Source organism: Pan paniscus, chromosome 19 (genome assembly GCF_029289425.2).
Source record: "Pan paniscus chromosome 19, NHGRI_mPanPan1-v2.0_pri, whole genome shotgun sequence".
In the NCBI taxonomy this organism is placed as follows: domain Eukaryota; kingdom Metazoa; phylum Chordata; class Mammalia; order Primates; family Hominidae; genus Pan; species Pan paniscus.
In genome coordinates this window covers 81008142-81029332 of record NC_073268.2, presented here as the reverse complement: position 1 = coordinate 81029332, position 21191 = coordinate 81008142, and the positions used below count along the sequence as shown (strand labels likewise).

Genomic DNA, 21191 nt, shown 5'->3' with positions numbered 1-21191 from the left:
TGAGACCAGCTTGGCCAACGTAGTGAAACCTCGTCCCTACTAAAAATACAAAAAATTAGCTGGGCGTGGTGGTGGGCGCCTGTAACCTCAGCTACTTGGGAAGCTGAGGCGAGAGAATCGCTTGAAGCCGGGAGGTGGAGGTTGCAGTGAGCCAAGATCGTGCCACTCTACTCCAGCCTGGGCGACAGTGTGAGACTCTGTCTCAAAAAAAAAAAAAGAAAAAAAGAGTAATCTTAAAAAATAAAAATATATGTTTTAAAACTTTTTATATATACATGTAAAATGTATATGCATATTATATATATGTTCAAATGTGTGAATGTATTTTTGTATTTATAAACACAAACTAAAATATGTAAATTTATGTATAAAACTATAAAATATGAACATGATATTATACTATGTATATATTTTGTAACCCTCATTTTCACTCACTACAAAATAAATGTATTTTATATGGTAAGTATAGATTTACCTAATTTTTTCAAGGTAAATAGTTTAAAAAATATAAAACTAGTAAATGCTCATTGCAAAAAAAAAATTGCTAAAAAATATCAAGAAGAAAGTAAACAGCACAAAAAGCCCTCCTTCTAAAGACAATCATTATTAACATTTTGGCAAACATCCTTTTTTTTTTTTTTTTTTTGAGATGGAGTCTCGCTCTGTCACCCAGGCTGGAGTGCAGTGGTGAGATCTCGGCTCACTGCAACCTCCGCCTCCCTGGCTCAAGCGATTCTCCTGCCTCAGCCTCTGGAGTAGCTGGGATTACAGGCATGCACCACCACATCCAGCTAATTTTTTTAATTTTTATTTTAGTAGAGACGGAGTTTCACCATGTTGGCCAGGCTGGTCTCAAACTCCTGACCTCAAGTGATCCGCCCACCTCAGCCCCAAAAAGGTTGGGATTACAGGCATGAGCAACCGTGCCCGGCCCAAACATCTTTTTTTACACACATATACACCCATATTTTTATATCAATAGTCTCAAATTATATATACACTGTTTTGGGACTTTTTAAAAAATTTCAGCAAGACCTTGTGGACATCCTTCCATGATAATACGCAGGGCATGAGATTATTCTTTTAAATGATTACATAATATTTTATTGTGAGAGCATAACTTTATTGAATTTATTTATAAACACTAGTGGCGACCATCCATTTTTCAGCTTTTCACAATTAAAAACAACACTGTGATGAGCCATCCTTATATATGGATTCTTTCTGGAATAAGAAATAAATGGACTGAAAAATTAGAATGTACAATTCTAGAGGTCCCACATTGTCAAATTATGTTCAGAAATGTGCACCGCGAAAAAGTCTAAAAGTTCAGCCAAGATTCACATGGGTCATTTCTGGGCAAAAGGACCAGGCATGATTTTGTTGTTCTTCCTATTCTTCTGTCCTCCTCAGCTTTTCTATTCTAAGTGTGTCCTTCGTTATGCTGATGCAAGTTGGCATTTTTACATTGCACAAGAATATATGGTTTTAATCCACGCAAGTGTCACCTCTGATGATGCTCTCTTTCCAGTTCCTCCTGCACCACACTTGCTCTCATCATCTGCTACAGGGGAGGGACCTGCTAGCCCCGTGCCTAAGTTAGCACCAGCAGGAACCCACAGGTGTTCAGTGGAGAGTCGCTGACTGCCTTGGAGAAGCGTATTTGAGACAAGCTGTTAATGGCTCACGGTCCTAGGGTAACCCCCTCGGCTGGCACCTGCATTTAGGACAGCAGTGAGCCAAGCAGTTTCCAGCTTGTGGGAAAGAAGCTTTGAGGGGTCCCTAAGGGCAAGAAGGCCTTTCCTGGCTCAGTCCAATCAGATACCTGCTGTGGCTGTGCTTCTTCTGGCCACAGGTCCCTGTCTTTGTTGGTTCCCTGCACTGACCTGGCCAAAAGGAAGCTGCTTGCTTCTGGGCAGCAGCTGTCCCCTCCCCCAGAAAGTCTAAAAGGACACAGAGGACGTCTTCAGTATTTCCGTAGAGGTCACAAGCGAAGTGGGTCGCTGTCGCTGTTTTACGTTTGGTTGGTGCTGAGACACTTCCTCTTTCATTTATGTCTTATTCAGGCCACCTCCTCCATCCCCCTTGAAGACTGAAAAAGGGGAACTTGAAAGAAAAACCGAAAATTTCAGACCGAGCTATGGTGCAGGAGACCATGCTGTCATCCTGAAGCAGAGGCTGGGGACGTCACCAAGAGGATCACAGCATCCTCGAGGGTTCACTGAGGCCACTGCCCAGGCTTTCTTTCCTTTCTTTTTTTTAATAGAGATCAGAGTCTTGCTAGGTTGCCCAGGCTGATCTCAAACTCCTGAGCTCAAACAATCCTCCCACCTCAGCCTTCTAAAGTGCTGGGATTACAGGCTTGAGTCACTATACCAGGCTGACCAGGGACTTTCTTCCTCCCCTCATTCGAACTTTCTTAGCTCCCACTCAAGTCTTCCTAAATGCTATGTGGTATTCTTAGGACTCCTAATTCCTAATTTTTCAGGAAGTGAAATGATATTCTTAAAGTAAAAACCAAAATCTGCTTTTGCTCAATTCTTTGAATTTACTGTATTTATATGCCATATATATATATAGAGAGAGAGAGACAGAAAGAGTGCATGTAGATATACACACACAAATGTACACACACACACACACACACACACACACACATCAGATTGTGGTAGCTTTTGGAAACTCTCTAAGGCACAGAAAATAAGTTGCCTGACGACATCAAAGAATTGCAAAAGAGGCCACAGCCTCAAAGGCCTTACTGACTGCTTTGTGATTTGTAGCATGACTGCTGATAAGCATCTATTTGCTTCAGTAAATAGAAGTTGAATCATAACATTTGTTCCAGGAAACAGTAACTGAAGTCGCAAATCATAAATAATAAAGCATGAAAAATCTTCTTTTAACCTAATGGACTAAAAGATTTCTTGCTTTTTTCATTTCTGCTAATGGCCTCTCTCCCTTGGCACTGCCAGAGCTGGCCCATTAAAGGTGAATTGAGCCTCAGTTTGCAGGCAGGACGTGGTCCAAAAGATCATTTGTAAGTTGGTTGTTTGGATCAAAGAATGTGTTTTCTCCTAGAAACCGTTTTTCTCAGGGTGACTGGGTTCTCAGGTTCGCTCGCACAGTGCTGTTAACTTCTACTGAAGCTGAGCTCTGGGTCTTTGAGGGCAGGTTCTCTGCAGTGCAGGAGGGAGAAATCAGGTCACCTGCTGCTCCTTTGCATAGAGACCTGGCTCTGAGCACAATTTAAGCATAAGTAGTTTTCTTTTCTACTTTCTCAACTCCCTTTTGGCGTCCAGGTCCAGGGCCCTAGTCCCTGGATTGCAGCACCCTTTCCTAATGTGCTTTACCCACCTCTGGGCTGCTTGCCTGCTAAGGGGGGTCTGGGACCCCAAATTACCCACTATTCCTGCTTCCTGACCAATCAGACTTCCATTTCCTCAGAGCAGTTGATATCAGCTAAGGGCCAGGGGAAAAGCAAAAGGAGAAGATATGAATTCACACTAGTAGGTGAATCATGGAGAACCTCTTAACCCTCTTAATATCTTCTTGTGTTAAAATGAATTGGTTGTGAGACTTGAGAGTCCTTGTGGCAGTATGGGTTAGGGATGAACACGGTGGCTAAGGATTCAGAATTCACACACACATTAGTGGGACTCTTAGGCTCTTCACTGCACCTGCTTCCAGAACACTGGCAGTCAGTTAGGAAACGATCCTACTCTGGAAAAAAATGCAATGGTCACAGAGAAGAAACTTTCAGGTTCAGACACTGGGAGACTCCCCTCAGTGAATAAGCTGATTATCTGCCAGATCGCCTCTGAGAATAAGCCACATTCATGCACACAGAACCCCCCACCAGTTTTTTGTGCCTCATAATGAAATCTTAACAGATAGCCAAAGATTACCAGATGTTTATGGAAAGTTCTAACATGAAACAAAAAGACCAAAACAGAGGAAACAACAGAACAAATCTTCAAAAGTAGTATAGTTACTATCTATAGAGAAATAAGAAAAGACATTTTATCCATGAAATAGGATGTATTTTAGACTTTCAGGATGCCATAACAAAATATGATACACTGGGTGGTTTATAAACAAAGAAATTTATTTCTCATGGTTCTAGGGACTGGAATCCAAGATCAAGGTGCTGATTTGGTGTCTGGGGAGGGCCTGCTTTCTGGTTCAGAGATAGTGTCTTCTTGCAGTGGCCTCACGTGGAGGAAGGGGTGAGCTGACTCCCTTGGGTCTCTTTTATAAAGGCACTATTACTATTCATAAGGGTTCCATTCTCATGGCCTGATCACCTCCCAAAGGTTCCCATCTACAAATACTATCACGTTGGGGTTAGGTCTCAACATAGAAATTTTGGGGGGACACAGACATTCAAACCATTGCAGGGTGCAAAATAAAATAATCATAACAAGAAAGGGATTTTGGCTATGAAAAAGCAGAATAGTTTAAAGTAAGTATTCAAAAGAAAAGATAGAAGATAATTTATAAAGTCTGGGCACAGTGGCTCACACCTATAATCCCAGCACTTTGGGAGGCCGAGATGGGTGGATCACGAGGTCAGGAGTTCAAGATCAGCCTGGCCAAGATGATGAAACCCGGTCTCTACTAAAAATACAAAAAAAAAAAAAAAACATTAGCTGGGCATGTGGTGGGTGTCTGTAATCCCAGCTACTAGGGAGGCTGAGGCAGAGAACTGGTTGAAACCAAGAGGTGGAGGTTGCAGTGAGTTGAGATCGCACCACTGCACTCCAGCCTGGGCAACAGAGCGAAACTCTGTCTCAAAAAAAAAAGAAAAGAAAAGAAAAAGAAAAAAAATAATTGATAAAAACTTCAGAATGTAGTACAAAAAGATGGAAAAAATGTGAGAGATAAGAAAATTTGAGGATCTATTCTGAAAGTCCAACATCCAGCAAGAATGGAGGGAAGGAAATTATAAAAAAAAAATACCAGAAAATTTCTCAGAATGAAAGGATAAGAGTCTCAGTATCAAAGGGCCTGCTAAGTGAGCCACAAAATGAATGAGAAGAAAGGTTCAGGCTAAGGCACATCTTTATAACCCTTCAGAACGCTAAGGATAAAAAGGAGGCCCTAAAATCTTCCTAAAAATAACAGATAACATACAAAGAACTAGGAATCAAAATGGCATTGAACATCTCAGTAGAAACATTGGAAGTCAGAAGAAACTGGAGCAAACTGTTTATAATTCTGAGGGGAAATGATTTGCAATCTAGAATTCCACGCCAACTCAATAAATTCTCAATCAAGTATGAGGGCAGGATAAAAACATTTTCAGATGTCAAAGATCTCAAAATATTTATCTCTATGTACCTTTATTCCAGAAGGTTCTGGGGATGTGCTACTGAAACCAAAGGAGTAGGCCAGGAAAGAGGAAGACAGAATTTAGTAATTTAAGAAACAGGGGATCCAACAGAGCAAAGTGTAGTTGCAGTCCTAGGAACAGCTATGCAGTAGGCCCATGGACGACCAGTATAGATAGGAATGTGGAGATGAGGGTACCCAGAAAAAAAATGTAACTAGTGTAAACGGGCCATGTAGAGAAGCATTAAAAAACAAAGTAAAGAATCAGAGAATCATAAAAAATAAGGCACATGCATGTTATATAGTTTTTTAAAAGAAAATAAATAATAGAAATCAAGTGATGATTAACTCTAGGCAAAAATAAAGAGGTTCTACAAGAAAGAAAGCATGGTCATAGTACACTACTTGGCTCTGTAGTACACAATGTTTGCATAATCATCATAATGTAAACACTGACCACCAGATTCAACCAAAATGTGTGATATAATCACCAGAGGAATGAGAGGTAGAAAGTATGATGTATGAGAGTTAAGTCCTCATCTCTCATGGCAATAAATTAACAGATGCTACCTAAAATCAAAAGATCAAGAAATCTCACTATACACACATTGTTGAGAAACATGGAGATAAATACCAGAAAAAAACAGCCAAGGAGTTGAGAACAGTAGCCTCTAGGAAGTTGGCCTATGGGGTGGGGACTATTACTTTTCATTACAATGCTTTTAGTACTTCTTAGCTTTTAAAAATGTATATTTGGAATATTTTCATATATATAGTAATTTTATTATTTATTTATTTTTTGAGACCAAGTGTTGCTCTATTATCCAAGCTGAAATGCAGTGGTGTGATCTCAGGTCACTGCAACCTCTGCCTCCCAGGTTCAAGCGATTCTCCTGCCTCAGCCTCCCAAGTAGCTGGGACTACAGGTGTGTGCCACCACACTTGGCACACTTGGCTAATCTTCTGTGTGGTTTTTTTTTTTTTTTTTTTTTTTAGCAGAGACGGGGTTTCGCCACATTGGCCAGGCTGGTCTCGAACTCCTGACCTAAGTGATCCGCTTGCCTTGGCTTCCCAAAGTGCTGAGATTACAGGCGTGAGCCACTGCACCCAGTCCATAAAGTAATTTTAAAATAAAGTCAACAAATTAGGAAGACAAAGGATGGCTTGGTTGTTAATATAAATGAATCTCTAGTTAGTGGTATGTTGGTGTAAGTAAAATTCAGAGACCATAGAAAAATAGATTGAGGAGCAGCCGAAAGCCTAGGCAGAAAGACAGAGGCAGAGAACCACCTAGAAAACATGGAGAAGCTGTTATGCCCAAGGGTCATTTGTATATTTAGGAATGCCTAAATATTAATACACTACTGACTTGTTAAATTGCTTTCTGACTGTAAAAGTAATAATACTTATTGTAGAAAGTTTGGAAAAGGCAAATTAACAAGTAAAGCAGGAGACAGAAAGAGAAATCAAAACCACCAAATATCTCATTATTCATAGATTATTACTTATCAGCACTTTCTTTTTTTTTTTTTTTTGGACACAGAGTGAGTACAGTGGCACGATCTTGGCTCACTGCAACCTCCGCCACCCCGGTTCAAGTGATTCTCATGCCTCAGCCTCCCGAGTAGCTGGGATTACAGGCGTGTGCTACCATGCCCAGCTAATTTTTGTATTTTTTAGTAGAGATGGGGTTTCGCCTTGTTGGCCAGGCAGGTCTCGAACCCCTGACCTCAGATGATCTGCCTGCCTCAGCTTCCCAAAGTTCTGGAGTTACAGTCATGAGCCACCATGCCCGGCCAAGCACATCTTTTTAAAACAAAAATAAGATTACAACATATAGGCCAGGCAAGATGGCTCATGCCTGTAATCCCAGCACTTTGGAAGGTGGAGGCATGCAGATGGCTTGAGCCCAGAAGTTCAAAACCAAAACAAGCCTAGGCAACATGGTGAAACCCCTTCTCTACAAAAAACACAAAACATTAGCCAAGTGTAATGGTGCATACCTATAATCCCAGCTACTTGGGAGGCTGAGGTGGGAGAATCACCTGATCCTGAGACGTCCAGGCTGCAGTGAGCTGTAATCACACTACTGTACTCCAGCCTGGGTGACAGAGTAAGGCCCCGTCTCAAAAAAAAATAAATAAATAAATTACGACGTGTAAACATTTCTGTGTCACACTTTATTTCCCCTTAGCATTTCTCTAGGTCACTACTGTCTTTGAGAAATGATTTTTGTTTTTTTCTTGAGACAGTCTCGCTCTGTCGCTCAGGCCGGAGTGCAGTGGTGTGACCATGGCTCACTGCAACCTCCTTCTCCCAGGTTCAAGCGATTCTCCTGCTTCAGCCGCCTGAGTAGCTGGAACTACAAGCATGTGCCACCACACCTGGCTAATTGTTGTATTTTTAGTAGAGACCGGGTTTCGCCATGTTAGCCAGGCTGGTCTTGAACTCCTGACCTCAGGTGATCAGCCTGTTTTGGCCTCCCAAAGTGCTGGGATTACAGGCATGAGCCACTGTGCCCAGCTGAGAAATGATTTTAAATAGATGCTTAGTATTCTAACATATGAATGTACATGTAATTTATGGTCTATGATTATAATTTATGCTTTTCCAGTCTCCAATAGCTGGATATTTTGATTGTTTCTAATTTTCATAATTATAAATAATATTTTGTTGACTATCCTTAACCATAAGTCTGTGAGATCTCTTATTGGGTCAATAGGTATGAACATTTTAAAAGCTATTAATACTCCATGTCAGATTGTTCACCAGAAAGATTCGACCTGTTTATACACTCCACCAGGACAGTCTACCATCATTGGACATTATCATCAAATACAACTTTTTAGTAACCATGTTAATGTATCACACAATCAAAAAAAGATCAAGGTTGGGGGGAAATTCATAAAATGGAATGCAAACAAAAATAAATGAACCTAACTATATTTCGTGTTAATAACAATACTACACTGAAGGGCAGAATTGGGAGGGGGAACTAACCTAGGTAGGTAACTTGAACACAGTTATTTTAATATATATCCTCTGGCTATAAAGAACCTTAAATACATACTAATTGGTAGAATTGTTTTCCTGCAGTGCTATGGATTAGGAATTCTGAAATTATTTTTAGTACATATTCTAGTACAGAGCAAATAAAGAAATAAATTGTGAATAACAGGAGCCAGGTTTCTCTCTACTGATGAAGGACATCATACATATGGAAAAATGGAAGGCTAGAATGAATGAACTCTGTGGTGTCAGGCTGGACTGGAATTGGAAATGTCAGTATGGACTCATGTTTTAGTTGTACTGTGGCTACTTACGAAAATGTGCTTGATTTTTGGGAATATACTATGAGGTATTTAGGAGTGCAGGGCATCATGTCTGCAACTTACTTTTTTTTGGAGACAGTCTTGCTCTGTTGCCCAGGCTGGAGTGCAATAACGTGATCTCAGCTCACTGCAACCTCCGCCTCCTGGGTTCAAGCGATTCTCCTGCCTCGGCCTCCCAAGTAGTTGGGATTACAGGCATGCAACGCCACACCCTGCTAATTTTTGTATTTTTAGTAGAGATTGGGTTTCACCATTTTGGCCTGGCTGGTCTCAAACTCCTGACCTCAAGTGATCAACCCACCTCAGCTTCCCAGAGTGCTGGGATTACAGGCGTGAGCCACTGCACCCGCCCCCCAGCCTGCAATTTACTCTCAAACAGTTCAGGGAAACAATGTACATTTACATATAGAGAGAGACAGAGATAAAGACACAGAAAGAAAGAGAATGATAAAGAAATGAGGTAAAATGTTAAGTACTGGGGAATCTGGGTGAAGAGAATGCAGGGATTCTTTATACTATTTTTGCCACTTTTCTGTTAGCTTGAAATTATTTCAAAATAAACACTTTGGCCAAATTAGCAGGTAAGAAAAAATTATTAGAGTGGTTTTCGTTTGAGTTCATTCATGTGTTCAATAAAGTTGAACACATGGATGTTAATGAACCATTCGGATTATATGGTTCATATTTTTTGCTCATTTTTATGTCATGGTGTTTTTCCGTGTTGATATGTAAAAGCTATTTTTAAACCCTTCATCCGCCGTATATGTTACATTTCTTTCCTGATTTCTGCCACCTTCTAATGTTGTTACCAACTTTCTTTTCCAACCTTGGGCCACTGGCATATACACTCATTTCTAAATATCAGAACTTGTAGTGTTCTTTGAAATGCAAACAGCCTATGGTTCATTTTGCAACTGCATATTAGTTAACAGGCAAAAATACCTTAGTAAGAGAAAGTGTCTTTTTCTTCTAATGAAAAAAAAAAAAAAAAACTAACCCCCCTGAAGCACTAAGGTGTTTGTTTATTTACTTTTTTGAACAGGGTCTCACTCTGTTGCCCAGGCTAAAGTGCTGTGAATCATGGTTCACTGCAGCCTCGACCTCCCAGGCTCAATCCATCCTCCCACTTCAGCCTCCCAAGTAGCTGAGACTACAGGCATGTGTCACTACACCTGGCTTTTTTTCTAGAGATGGGGTCTCCCTATGTTGACCAGGCTGGTCTGGAACTCCTAGGCTCAAGTGATCCTCCTGTCTTAGCTTCCCAAAGTGCTGGGATCATAGGCATGAGACACCACGCCTGGTAAGTTTTTTAAAAAAAAAAAAAATTAGACCATGCAGAAACATGCTATCCTAAAATTTTTGAGCAAGTACAAAGTTCACGATTCAGAAATTTAAACAGTTTAAATGCAAAATGAAGTTCTTTTTAATGAATACCAAAAAACTGTCAGGAGATCGAGACCATCCTGGCTAACACGGTGAAACCCCGCCTCTACTAAAAATACAAAAAAAAAAATTAGCTGGGCGTGGTGGCGGGCACTGGTAGTCCCAGCTACTCGGGAGGCTGAGGCAGAAAAATGGCGTGAACCCAGGAGGCGGAGCTTGCAGTGAGCTCAGATACGCAACTGCACTCCAGCCTGGGCGACAGAGTGAGATTCCGTCTCAAAACAACAACAACAACAAAAACAAAACAAAAAACAACAAAAAAACACTGACTGAAAATCTAGTGAATACCTTTTATGCTTCAGACACCCCGTATGAGAGTCTTTACCCTCAAGCATCTCACAGTTGAGTAAGGGTGACATGTAAGAAATAGGTTACAATCATTGTGACAAGGACAACTGCAGTATTATTATGTACACACAAGGCAATGAACAGGCAGAAGAGAAGTTTTGTCATGAGGCAGGATGAGGCTTTAGAAGAGGTGACAACTAAGCTAAAGAAGCCACTCAGGATGTCAGAAGACAGCCGTTCAGTCAAAAACAGGCACAATATCCAAAGGAACTCATTTGATCCCTAAAATTCTGCTAAGATGTGCTGTAGGCGGGGCGCGGTGGCTCATGCCTGTAATCCCTGCACTTTGGGAGGCCGAGGTAGATGGATCACCTGAGGTCAGGAGTTTGAGACCAGCCTGGCCAGCATGGTGAAACCCTGTCTCTACTAAAAATACAAAAATTAGCCGGGCGTGGTGGTGCGTGCCTGTAATCCCAGCTACTCGGGAGACTGAGACACGAGAATCGCTTGAACCCAGGAGGCAGAGGTTGCAGTGGGCCAAGATCACGCCACTGCACTCCAGCATGGGTGACAGAGCGAGACTTCGTGTCAAATAATAACAATAAAAGATGTGCTGTAATTGTCTCCGTTTTACAAACTAGTGAAGAGATGAAAAAGAGGTCAAGTAACTGGCACAGGTCCCACGCTAGTGAGGGTTTTGGGATTCAAGCACAGACCACCTTCGCCCCTGTGCTACACCACCTCAGGCTGTCGGGAGATAGGCGCCCAGTCAAAAGGCACATAGAAGAAAGCCTACGACTTCTCAAGCATTGAAGCAGGAGTGGCGCATCGGTATGCTCAACTTCAAACTTTGAGAACAGTCATGGTAGGAATGCATTTTATTCAAGAATGGGTTCGGGTGAGGGTGGATATGGGCACTGGGTTCAAAAGACAAATTTGGAGATTTCATGATCCAGAAGGGTGAACAAATAAGGATGGGCTGAGGAGATCCTCGAAGTTGAAAGGTTCAAACACACAGAGTTAATGTCCTCTAAGGAGAGCCAACAAGGGGTTACAAGTGCTGAAGTCATCAAGAAAATGTGCCTGTCTTTCCTGGAGATTGGGAAGGAGAATTAGGATGAGGAAAATCCAGAGGATGGTAAAATGACTTCAAAAGAACTGAGGCCGGACGAGGTGGCTCACGCCTGTAATTCCAGCACTTTGGGAGGGAAAGGCGGGCGGATAACCTGAGGTCAGGAGTTCGAGACCAGCCTGGCCAAAATGGTGAAACCCCGTCTGTATTAAAAATACAAAAATTAGCCGGACGTGATAGTGGGCACCTGTAGTCCCAGCTACTGGGTAGGGTGAGGCAGGAGAATCGCTTGAACCCAGGAGGCAAAGGTTGCAGTGAGCCGAGATTGGGCCACGGCACTCTAGCCTGGGCGACGGAGAGAGACTCCGTCTTAAACAAACAAACAAACAAAAAGCAAGAAAAAGAAAGAGAATGGCGAGGCCCAGAGAGATTGACCGTCCCACCCGAGGCCACAGAACTAGCTCAGCCCTAATGCTGGCCCCGCGGTGCCTTTCCGACCTCACTGCCTCTCCTGGCATCCGGGTCTCGGCCTCGGAGCGCCAGGGACGCCACGAGGACACGCCCCACACTTGCGCGTCTGGGTTCCAGTCCCCGCCGCCCCCAACAAATAAAGAAGGGAAAGTCCTGCGGGTGACTGCCCCACGGAGCGCCGCGGCTGTACGACAACCTGCGGCGGCCGCCGACTCATTTGGGGGCTACGCTGGTTGCATTCGTCACGCCGGGACGCCTCTCAAACCCGCAGCCTGCCGAGCACGTTCCCACACGGGCGACCCTGGTGACGCGGGCGCGTCTGTGGCTCTGGAGAACCAGGCCGCGGAGCCCCGGCGAGGGCAGACGGGGAACTGGCGACTGCGGGGGCGGACGGCTGGGGCTTGTAGTCCCCTCGTGACCCTCTACTCAGGAAAAGGCGAGCCGCGGCCGCCGAACTCCAGCTCTGGCGCGCTCAGGGGCGTGGCGCGGGCGGGTCGTGAGTGGGGCGGGGCCCAGAGAGCGTGTGCGCTGGAGCGGCGCGTCGCGTGGCGCCAGTGGGCGTGGCGTAGTGCGAAGAGACGCGGTGCGCACGCGCGTGAGGGATGTCGCGGGTGAGTGGTGTCGAGGCCTGTTGGGTCAGGGCGGTTCGCAGGTGCTGTCAGAGCTGGGCGGGGCAGCCGGGTCGTAGAGGCGGGCGCCAGTCGCGGTCAGTGGAGAGGGATGAGGATGTAGGAGGGACGGACGTGGCGGAAGCCGCGGGGACTGCGGGGGCGGAGTGCCTCTGGGGAGCCAGGGAGGCCTTTCCAGAGGCTCCTGGGGGAAGAAGAGGCGAAGCGAGAGTCCCCGGGGAAGCCCTACTCCACCCCCAGCCGGAGCCTGGGTTGTGCCTGCACGGACCAGAGCCCACAGTGCGAGTTGCTGTAGGCAACCAGCCAGGGTGGCCAACTTCTCCCGGTTGGCCCGAGATGTTCTGGTTTTGGGACCACAGCGTCCCAGGCCTCCAGCCCACTACAGTGACCATATTGTGCGCCCCCTGCCCATCTTCTCCCGCAGCTTCCCTAGATTAGGCTTGGGAGGCAAGGGGAGGCCTCCTGACTTTTCACGCTGCCTTCGTTAATATAAAGATGAAGGCACACTCCACAACTTCCTTCTGGCCAGGCCCAGACATGTCTGTCCTTGTGAGATAAAAGCTTCCATGGGAGCCTTCCTTCCTAATCAAGGTAGGTGGACCACTGGAAGGTCCATCTGGTTTTATATTTTGTCCTGTAGAAGTCAGATTTCAGCCCAGTTGTGTAGGAGTGAGGATGAGCTTATGCTCTTATCAGAGCTTTGAGTACAGAGACATTTGATCTGGAATTTCAGCCAGCCTCTTCAACCCCAGAATTCAGAGGTTCGATCAGAACAGACATTAGCTTAAGTTTTCCCATCAGTTGTCTATCATTAAACTGGCAAAATCTAGATGATTAGAAAATATGACAGGGATGATCCAGACAGAGATGTTCAGTTTTTTCCTTGTCTAATTCAAAAAGTCTCGTGGTGGAACATCTGACCCATTCAAGAGGAAGGATGAAAACTCTACATAGGAACACGATGTGAATGGAAGAAACCTGTCATTGTGAGTCTGGCTTTTGATTAGTCATCTGATGTCTTCCCTAATGTGATGTGACTAAGCCGTAGCTTCTCAGCCTGCAGTTAAATTGCAGAAATGATAGGGCTTACATTAGTTTTGTTTTTATTTGATGTTGAAGATCTTTGAGTCACACTAGAAACGAGGAGTATTTTTCATGTGGCACTAATGAGTTAATTCATAATATGATCTTTTGAGACAAAGTCTCTGTTGCCCAGGCTGGAGTGCAGTGGCACGATCACAGCCCACTGCAGCCTCGACCTCCTGGGCTCAGATGACCCTCCCACCTTAGCCTCCCAAGTAGCTGGGACTACAAGTGCACACCACCATGCCTGGCTAATTTTTTTTTTAGATATGGGGTTTTGCCATGATGCCCAGGCTGATCTCAAACTCCTGGGCTCAAGTAATCCTTCTGCCTTGGCTTCCCAAAGTGCTGGGATTATAAGCATGAGCCACCATGCCAGGCCAATATTATTCCCCAAAAGAAGGAAATTGGGTGTGAGGTCCTGCTCCTATGGTCACCATGAGATTTTTTTTGTTTGTTTTGGACTCTTGCCCAGGCTGGAGTGCAGTGGCACGATCATGGCTCACTGCAACCTCAGCCTCCCTGGTAGCTAGGACCACAGGTGTGCACCACTATGCCCAGGGAATTTTTAAGTTTTTTGTAGAGACAGGGTCTCACCATGTTGCCCAAGCTGTTCTCAAACTTCTGGCCTCAAGCAGTCCTCCTATCCCAAAGTGTTGAAATTACAGGCATGAGCCACCACGCCTGGCCACCACTAGTTTTTGTAATGGGAGCAGGTTCCATATGAGATGGAGGAATGGATTTCATGATTGTCTTTTTAATTTCTTAGGTCCCCAAGAAATTGATTGGACATGAGGAAACCACTCTAAGTGTGACCACTCTAAAGCATTAGCAGTCAGTCATTTCACTCTAGGGAGAAATCAGAGCTGTATATGGAGAATAGGTAAAGTCCCCAATATGGATATGTATTTTTATATTTGACTGCTTGTATTTTTTTGTTAGATGCAAATAGTACGGTATTCCGAACAGACACTAAAAATAGCTGTCATCTCAAAGAATCCAGTGCTTGTGTCACAGTATGAGAAAGTAGATGCTGGGGAACAGCGTTTAATGAATGAAGCATTCCAGCCAGCCAGTGATCTCTTTGGACCTTGCATTCTCCATCAGATTGGATCACCTCCCACCCTGAGGCCCCCCAAGACTTTGAACAGTTCTTCAGTCATCCTTACAGAAAGACACCCTCTCCAGACAAACGCAGTATTTATATACAGTCCATTGGTAAATACTGGTAATGTGCTAGTTTGGGTTCGGTTTTGCAATGGTTCTGTTGTCAGGAATAGTCCGGGCTATTGGTCTGATTCAGATGGGCCATTTTAGGATCATTTTTGATATTCATTGCAATGGTACAAGTTTTGTAGCCAAACAGACCTAGAACATTTTTTTAAAATTCATATCAACACCGATGAATGTTAAAGGTGTATTGAAAATTTAGAGTTGGTTTTGTTTCTAATTTGAATCCTCTTACTCATAGACTGGGTAAACACTGAATAATCGTCTTAAAAGTCTGTTTTTAAATGTTCTTCCATATTATAGGATCTCTATGAAGCACCAGAATTATCAGTGAAGAATATATTAAATGGCTCACGGGCTACTGTAAAGCATATTTCTATCGCTTGAGAGTAAAACTGCTAAAACCAGTTCCTGTTTCTACAACAAGGTGTTCCTTTAGAGTCAATGAGAACACACAAAACCTACAAATTCATGCAGGTGAATTACACAACTTTGCAATTTGAACTGAGTAAAGGAAGCGTATGTATATAATATACACTCATACATTTATGTATTTCTTCTTAAATAGGGGACATCCTGAAGTTCTTGAAAAAGAAGAAACCTGAAGATGCCTTCTGTGTTGTGGGAATAACAATGATTGATCTTTACCCAAGAGACTTGTGGAATTTTGTCTTTGGACAGGCCTCTTTGACAGATGGTATTCCGTTTTTGGCATTGTTGTTAGAAGCTTCTTCAACTTGAGAATATTTGAAGATGTTAAAAGAGGGAAAAAAATTCCAACCAAGAATCATATTGATATTTAAAACTGTATAGTATTTTCAGTTGAGACATTATGCCATAATGGGAAGTGTGCTGTTGGTAGATTGCGATAATCTAGGTTCTGGTTGGCCACTCACTACCTACAGGACCTTAAAGGTAACAATACCCACATCATGGAGTCATTTGGAGATAATTTACATAAAAGTGCCTGTACATAAAAAGTGTGGATAAGCCTGGACAACATAGTGAGACCACATGTCTACAAAAAATTAAAATTAAAAAAACTAAATTAGCTGGGCATGGTGGCACACACCTGTAGTCCTAGCTATGCAGGAGGCTGAGGTGAGAGGATTGCTTGAGCCCAGGAGGTTGAGGCTGCAGTGAGCCGTGATCGCACCACTGTACTCCAGCCTGGGCAATAAATTGAGACCGTGTCTCAAAAAAAAAAGCATATATAGGCCTGGCATATATATAGGTATTCAGCATAACAGCTAGTAAACGTCAGTAATTCAGTAGCAAGGTGAATTAAGCCAATTACAGTTTGAGCTATCATTAATGGATGTGAAAATCTTGCTAATTGTTTTTCAATTCTTTTCATAGTCATCTTGCACAGTTAGGATAGCCATAGACTAAGTGTTGCTTCTTTCTCATCATACGACATTTGTTTTTTGTTTGTTTTTTAATTTAAAAAGTAAAAACTTCCATCTTTGATTTGAGATACATAATAAACATTGACTCATTAGGAACTCTGCATGGTAATATTGGGGATGGGAAAGGTTCTGGAAACAGGTTATATTTTTAACCTTTTTTTGTTATCTCTCTACTTCTCCCCTCCCGTTCATTTTTGCTCTTACTTCTCTAACTTCATCCCCAATAATCCAAGACAGACTTGAAAGGGAAAAGGCCCCCTAAGGGGAGTGGTTCATTAGTGTTCTGGGGATGGGGAGTAAGTACAGGGACTATCCTGAGAGTTTATGGTCTGTCTGGATGTTACATTAGCCTTAGGATTTGTGTGGGGTGGTAAGCTTTTTGGGACAAATGTTTCTACTAGAGGTGGGGGCTGTAGGGCTATAGAGCCTCTTCCCACTTACTCGTTTATTCTTTATTCTCCATTTATGTGAGGTTTCTTGTGGCCCCCGTGGCCCTACCAACATGCAGTCTTGGAGACGTGGGTCACTACTCTCTTACTGATTTTGGTGGTGTGAGGTAGCTTTTTATCATAAGTTTTCTCTCTTATTACTAACCTGATAGAGATGGAAACATTAAAAATTTATTTTATCTACCTTTCATTTTTCTTTTGATACAGGGTCTCCCTCTGTCACCCAGGCTGATCATGGGTCACTGCAATCTCAGCCTCCTGGGCTGAGGGGATCCTCCTGCCTCGCCTCAGCCTCCTGAGTAGCTGGGACCACAGGACCACCACACCCAGCTATTTTATTTTATTTTTTTTGTTGAGATGGGATCTCCCTGTGTTGCTCAAGCTCATCTTGAACTCCTGGGCTCAAGCGATCCTCCCACCTCAGCCTCCCAAAGTGCTTTGATAAAAGGTGTGAGTCACCACACCCAGCTAAAAAAATAATTTTAAAACCATATGTTCATTTATCTAGATATTACTAGCTAACTTATCTTATGTATTTGAGGAGGTCAGGAAACATTTCCCCAAACTGTTTTTACTTTAATTCTTTTTTTTTGTAAGTTTCTTAAATATTACATGACATGAAAGATTTACATAGGAAAGTGACAGGATTAGACAGTGACAATATCTTAACACAGTGGTCTTGTTTTCTCCAAGTTTACAAAGATTCATATTTTTAAATTGAGAAGCATTGACTACGAAAGAAAATAACCTTCTATTTGTAGGATTATTGGAAGAAAGAAATGTCCTTGCTGAAAGTATTACTGTAGTGAAATATGCTCACACTTGATTGGCCAGAGGGGGTTACTTGTGATACATGAATAGATTTAGTGTTTTCTTAACTTCTAGAATGCTATTTTCCCTAATTTTCGAATATCAGTCCACATTTTCTGGGTAAAGGGAGGTGAGGAAGTTGTTTTTGAATCAAATTAGATTGAACAAACCTACCATGGGTTTATTTTCTTTGAAAATTTATTACTTTAAAATAAAAACTGAACGAGAGACATAAATAAAAGTGATCATGTAAACAAGTCGAATTATGAAGCAGTACCCTGTAGGGTGAGTTATGTAGCAAACCGTGTTCTCTGTGCTTGCAGAGATGGTTGATATAACTCTAAATGTAACACAGGAAGTCAGTTACAAGGGTATTTATTCTGGTCACCAGACACTAGTGACATAATAGAGTTGAGCTGCTCTTTAAAAAGGGGGTGGGGGTGGGGAAGGGGACGAGGTTATTCTGTCTAAAGCCGTGGTTTAAAGCATGGGCTTCAAGACATCAGGGCAGTTGTCCTCAGTCAGTGCTGCGTGAGGGAAGGCCAGCAACCCCTCCAGACACACGTGTAACAGATCTGTTTAGCGTGTCCTTAAAGAGTGAAATCATGACTGCCTATTGTTGATGTGATTTATTTTATTTTATTTGTTTAGTTATTTATTTATTTATTTATTTATTTATTTATTTATTGAGATGGAGTCTCGCTCTGTCGCCAGGCTGGAGTGCAATGGCGGGATCTCAGCTCACTGCAACTCCGCCTCCCGGGTTCAAGCCATTTTCCTGCCTCAACCTCCTGAGTAGCTGGGATTATAGGCGCCTACCATCATGCCTGGCAAATTTTTGTATTTTTGTAGAGACAGGATTTCACCATGTTAGCCAGGCTGGTCTTGAACTCCTGACCTCAGGTGATCCGCCCACCTTGGCCTCCCAAAGTGCTGGGATTGCAGGCATGAGCCACCATGCCTGACCCATGTGATTAGTTTTTATGGTTCCTTTTTGAGTACTTGATTTGGAGTACTTGCTACTTTCAGAAAAAGACTTCTTTTGTGGGAAAAGACTCTGAAACTTCAGTTTCTCAAGTATTTGACCTCCAGCCCATTAAGTTTTACAAGACAAGGCATGGTGGATAGCAGCAAAGGATTTTGATAGGGAAATCTGGGGCTTCTTCCACTTGGAAGAAGCTGACCGGCACCCTCTAAACCTTGGCCCTATCTGTTTGCACAAGTTGCAGTGTGCTATTGGCTTCAGCATTGTAGAAAGATATAAAGTAAGTTGAAGGATGGATAGTGTAAAGAGGGGGAAGTGGTTATCTGAGTAGCAAACTGATGTATCTATTATATCCTTCTCTAGAGTTATAATTTATCAGAGGAAATTAGTGTAAAGATAAGCAGGAAGCTGCGGTTTAAAAACATGCGAAGAAATGCCCTTCTTAAAAACTTCAGCTTGCCTTTGAGTGATTTATGCTTACAGTTCAATGAGAAATAGTGGAAGAAATTTTCTGCTTCTCTTCCATTTAGGGCAAGAGAGCTTGACTTTGCAAAACTGAATAAATATTGATATGTGTGGCAAAGTTTATTTTTTAAACCCTATAAGTGTGAGGACAGGATTTATCTTTCCAAATATGGGACAGAGGTATGATGTTCATTAGGAGGAAAAAAAGTGATTTTCTTTAAAAAGGAAGAAGGAAAGTACCTAATCTCAGTATGTGTGTGTGTGTGCCCACACTTGCCCACAAACGTCAATATACATTCATGTGTCTACTCATGGGTATGACTGTGCATTCAGGTGACTGCACAGAAATGTCTACACACGTGTTTTCACATACATATGTCTACCCATGCCTGTGTGGACACTTATATATGTATATACATACATGTCAAAACATGTCAAATTAATATAATGCCTTGTAGAATATTCAGCAAGTTGAGAAAAAATATCCTATCATGCTAGAAACAAAGTGTAAGAATGAGTGTATTTCTTTTTCATCTTTTTTCAATGCGTATTTTTGACATCATTTGTAATTCTGTGTGTATTTGGTATGTGCCATTTCACTCAGTATATCATAAGCATTATTTCATATTCACACCATCATTATCAAATGCAGCATCTTCATGGGGTGATATGTCACCCTATGATCTAGAAGCCAATGCTTCTCTCTTGCCTGATAGTATTTTGCTGTGGTTTGTTGAAGTGCGCATCTTTCATGCTTTTCCAGGCACTGGTGAGGTGGATTGATGATGAATCTTCTGGCACACCTGGAGCAACTCCAGAACACAGTCGTGAGGATAATGGGAATTTAGTGAAACCCGTGGAAGGAAGCCTTTAAGGAATGGAAAGAGTGGATAATAAAATGCCTGACTGTTCTCCAAAAATGAGGACCTTCAAATAGGAGTGATTGAAATAAATGACTACTTGCATGTTATGCTTTCATTTGGGTGGAATACTTCATCAGAATAAACTATTGATCTTGTGCTGTGTCAAAGTAACAGACTAGAACCTTCTTTCAAGTACCTGAATTGAAATGAAACTCATTTTGAATAATAAAAACTCTAGAAACTCTTTATCTTCTCATCTTACTGGCCTGGTCTGTGGCAGCAAGCACATTATTTCCATTCCCCAAATATGTTTAGGTCTTCCAAGAAAGCTGGGACTGGCGGTAATGAGCAAGTAAATAACTTGAAAAAGAACTGTAGATGCCCCAAGGAACCAACCAACATAATTTCCAGGGGGTGATTTTGTTTTTAGAAGAGCTGCTCCCCTGTTAGGGCCAGCCAAGTCACATTTTTGGATGTCCGTGGGCTCTGATCACCACAGCCCTCCTCTTCCGTGAGCCTTCCTTACTCTCTCGAGTGCATTAGCTCATTTTTTTTCTTTTGCTGGTTGTCACCTTATTCCTGTTTTAGTTTTTAGCAGCTTAAAATACGACCTCTCAGGAATATTTGCAAGTGAAAATAACAATGGTCCTTACACTACCACAACATTTGGTGGTGGGAGTTCTGTTGCAGGTCTCAGCTATAACATAGTCATTTATGAGGGATCTTACAAATAGTGTGTAATGGTATTTATATTTGTGAGTGTTACACTTTCTCTATAGACTTAGAGCAGCTTTCAGGTTTATTTCAGTAACAATGTCTTTCTCACCTTCTCACATTGTGAAGTGTTTACCTGAGTCAGGGAGAGAGTTTAATGGGGTTATCTGTCGGGGTGCCATGAATGCTGATGATGGTCTGCAGGGTGTGAACATCAGCCCCATTGCTACGGGGGTGGACAGGTGGAAAAGCTCAGACTTGACAAACCACCTCTGCTAGATAGATGTATCTTGGAAATCCAGAAATTACAGTGAATATTTTATGGAATGCCAGTGAGCAGACAGCATTTCCCACTTTCCTATCTTACCTTGAGGGTAAGACTTAAAGGTATTTTTTTTCCTTGTAATTTGAAGCCTAAATTCTTTCATTGTTTGATGTATGCAATATGATGTAAGGCACATTTTATACCCCTAGTCAGTGGTTTCCCTTGGATTCATTCTCCTACTTGATTGAACCCATTTAAGTCATTTTAGGAAATGGTGGTTTGCTATTAAAATTAATTGGAGAGAACACTTAGTCATTCTGTTAGCAAAAAGAGACTGATGGAGCATGGTGTT

At 42.5% G+C, this 21191-nt stretch overlaps 1 protein-coding gene across 8 annotated transcripts; it reads left to right on the top strand.

The window, feature by feature from the left end:
• Positions 1-9500: 9500 nt before the first annotated feature.
• On the top strand, positions 9501-15320 carry LOC100967639 (uncharacterized). Of its 8 annotated transcripts, XR_010110702.1 has the most exons (5): positions 9511-12548; positions 13467-13552; positions 14419-14532; positions 14757-14867; positions 15183-15208. XR_010110702.1 is itself a non-coding variant. In XM_034942743.3 (3 exons), the coding sequence occupies exons 1-2, from the start codon at positions 11878-11880 to the stop codon at positions 13531-13533; spliced, it is 738 nt and encodes a 245-aa protein (XP_034798634.1). In that variant the 5' UTR covers positions 9501-11877; the 3' UTR covers positions 13534-13552; positions 15183-15320. The 8 variants fall into 8 exon arrangements, 1 of the variants encoding a protein (XP_034798634.1); XR_004667308.3 differs by lacking the exon at positions 14419-14532 and having other exon boundaries at positions 9502-12548; positions 15183-15210; XR_004667306.3 differs by lacking the exon at positions 14757-14867 and having other exon boundaries at positions 9504-12548; positions 15183-15316.
• Positions 15321-21191: the final 5871 nt, after the last annotated feature.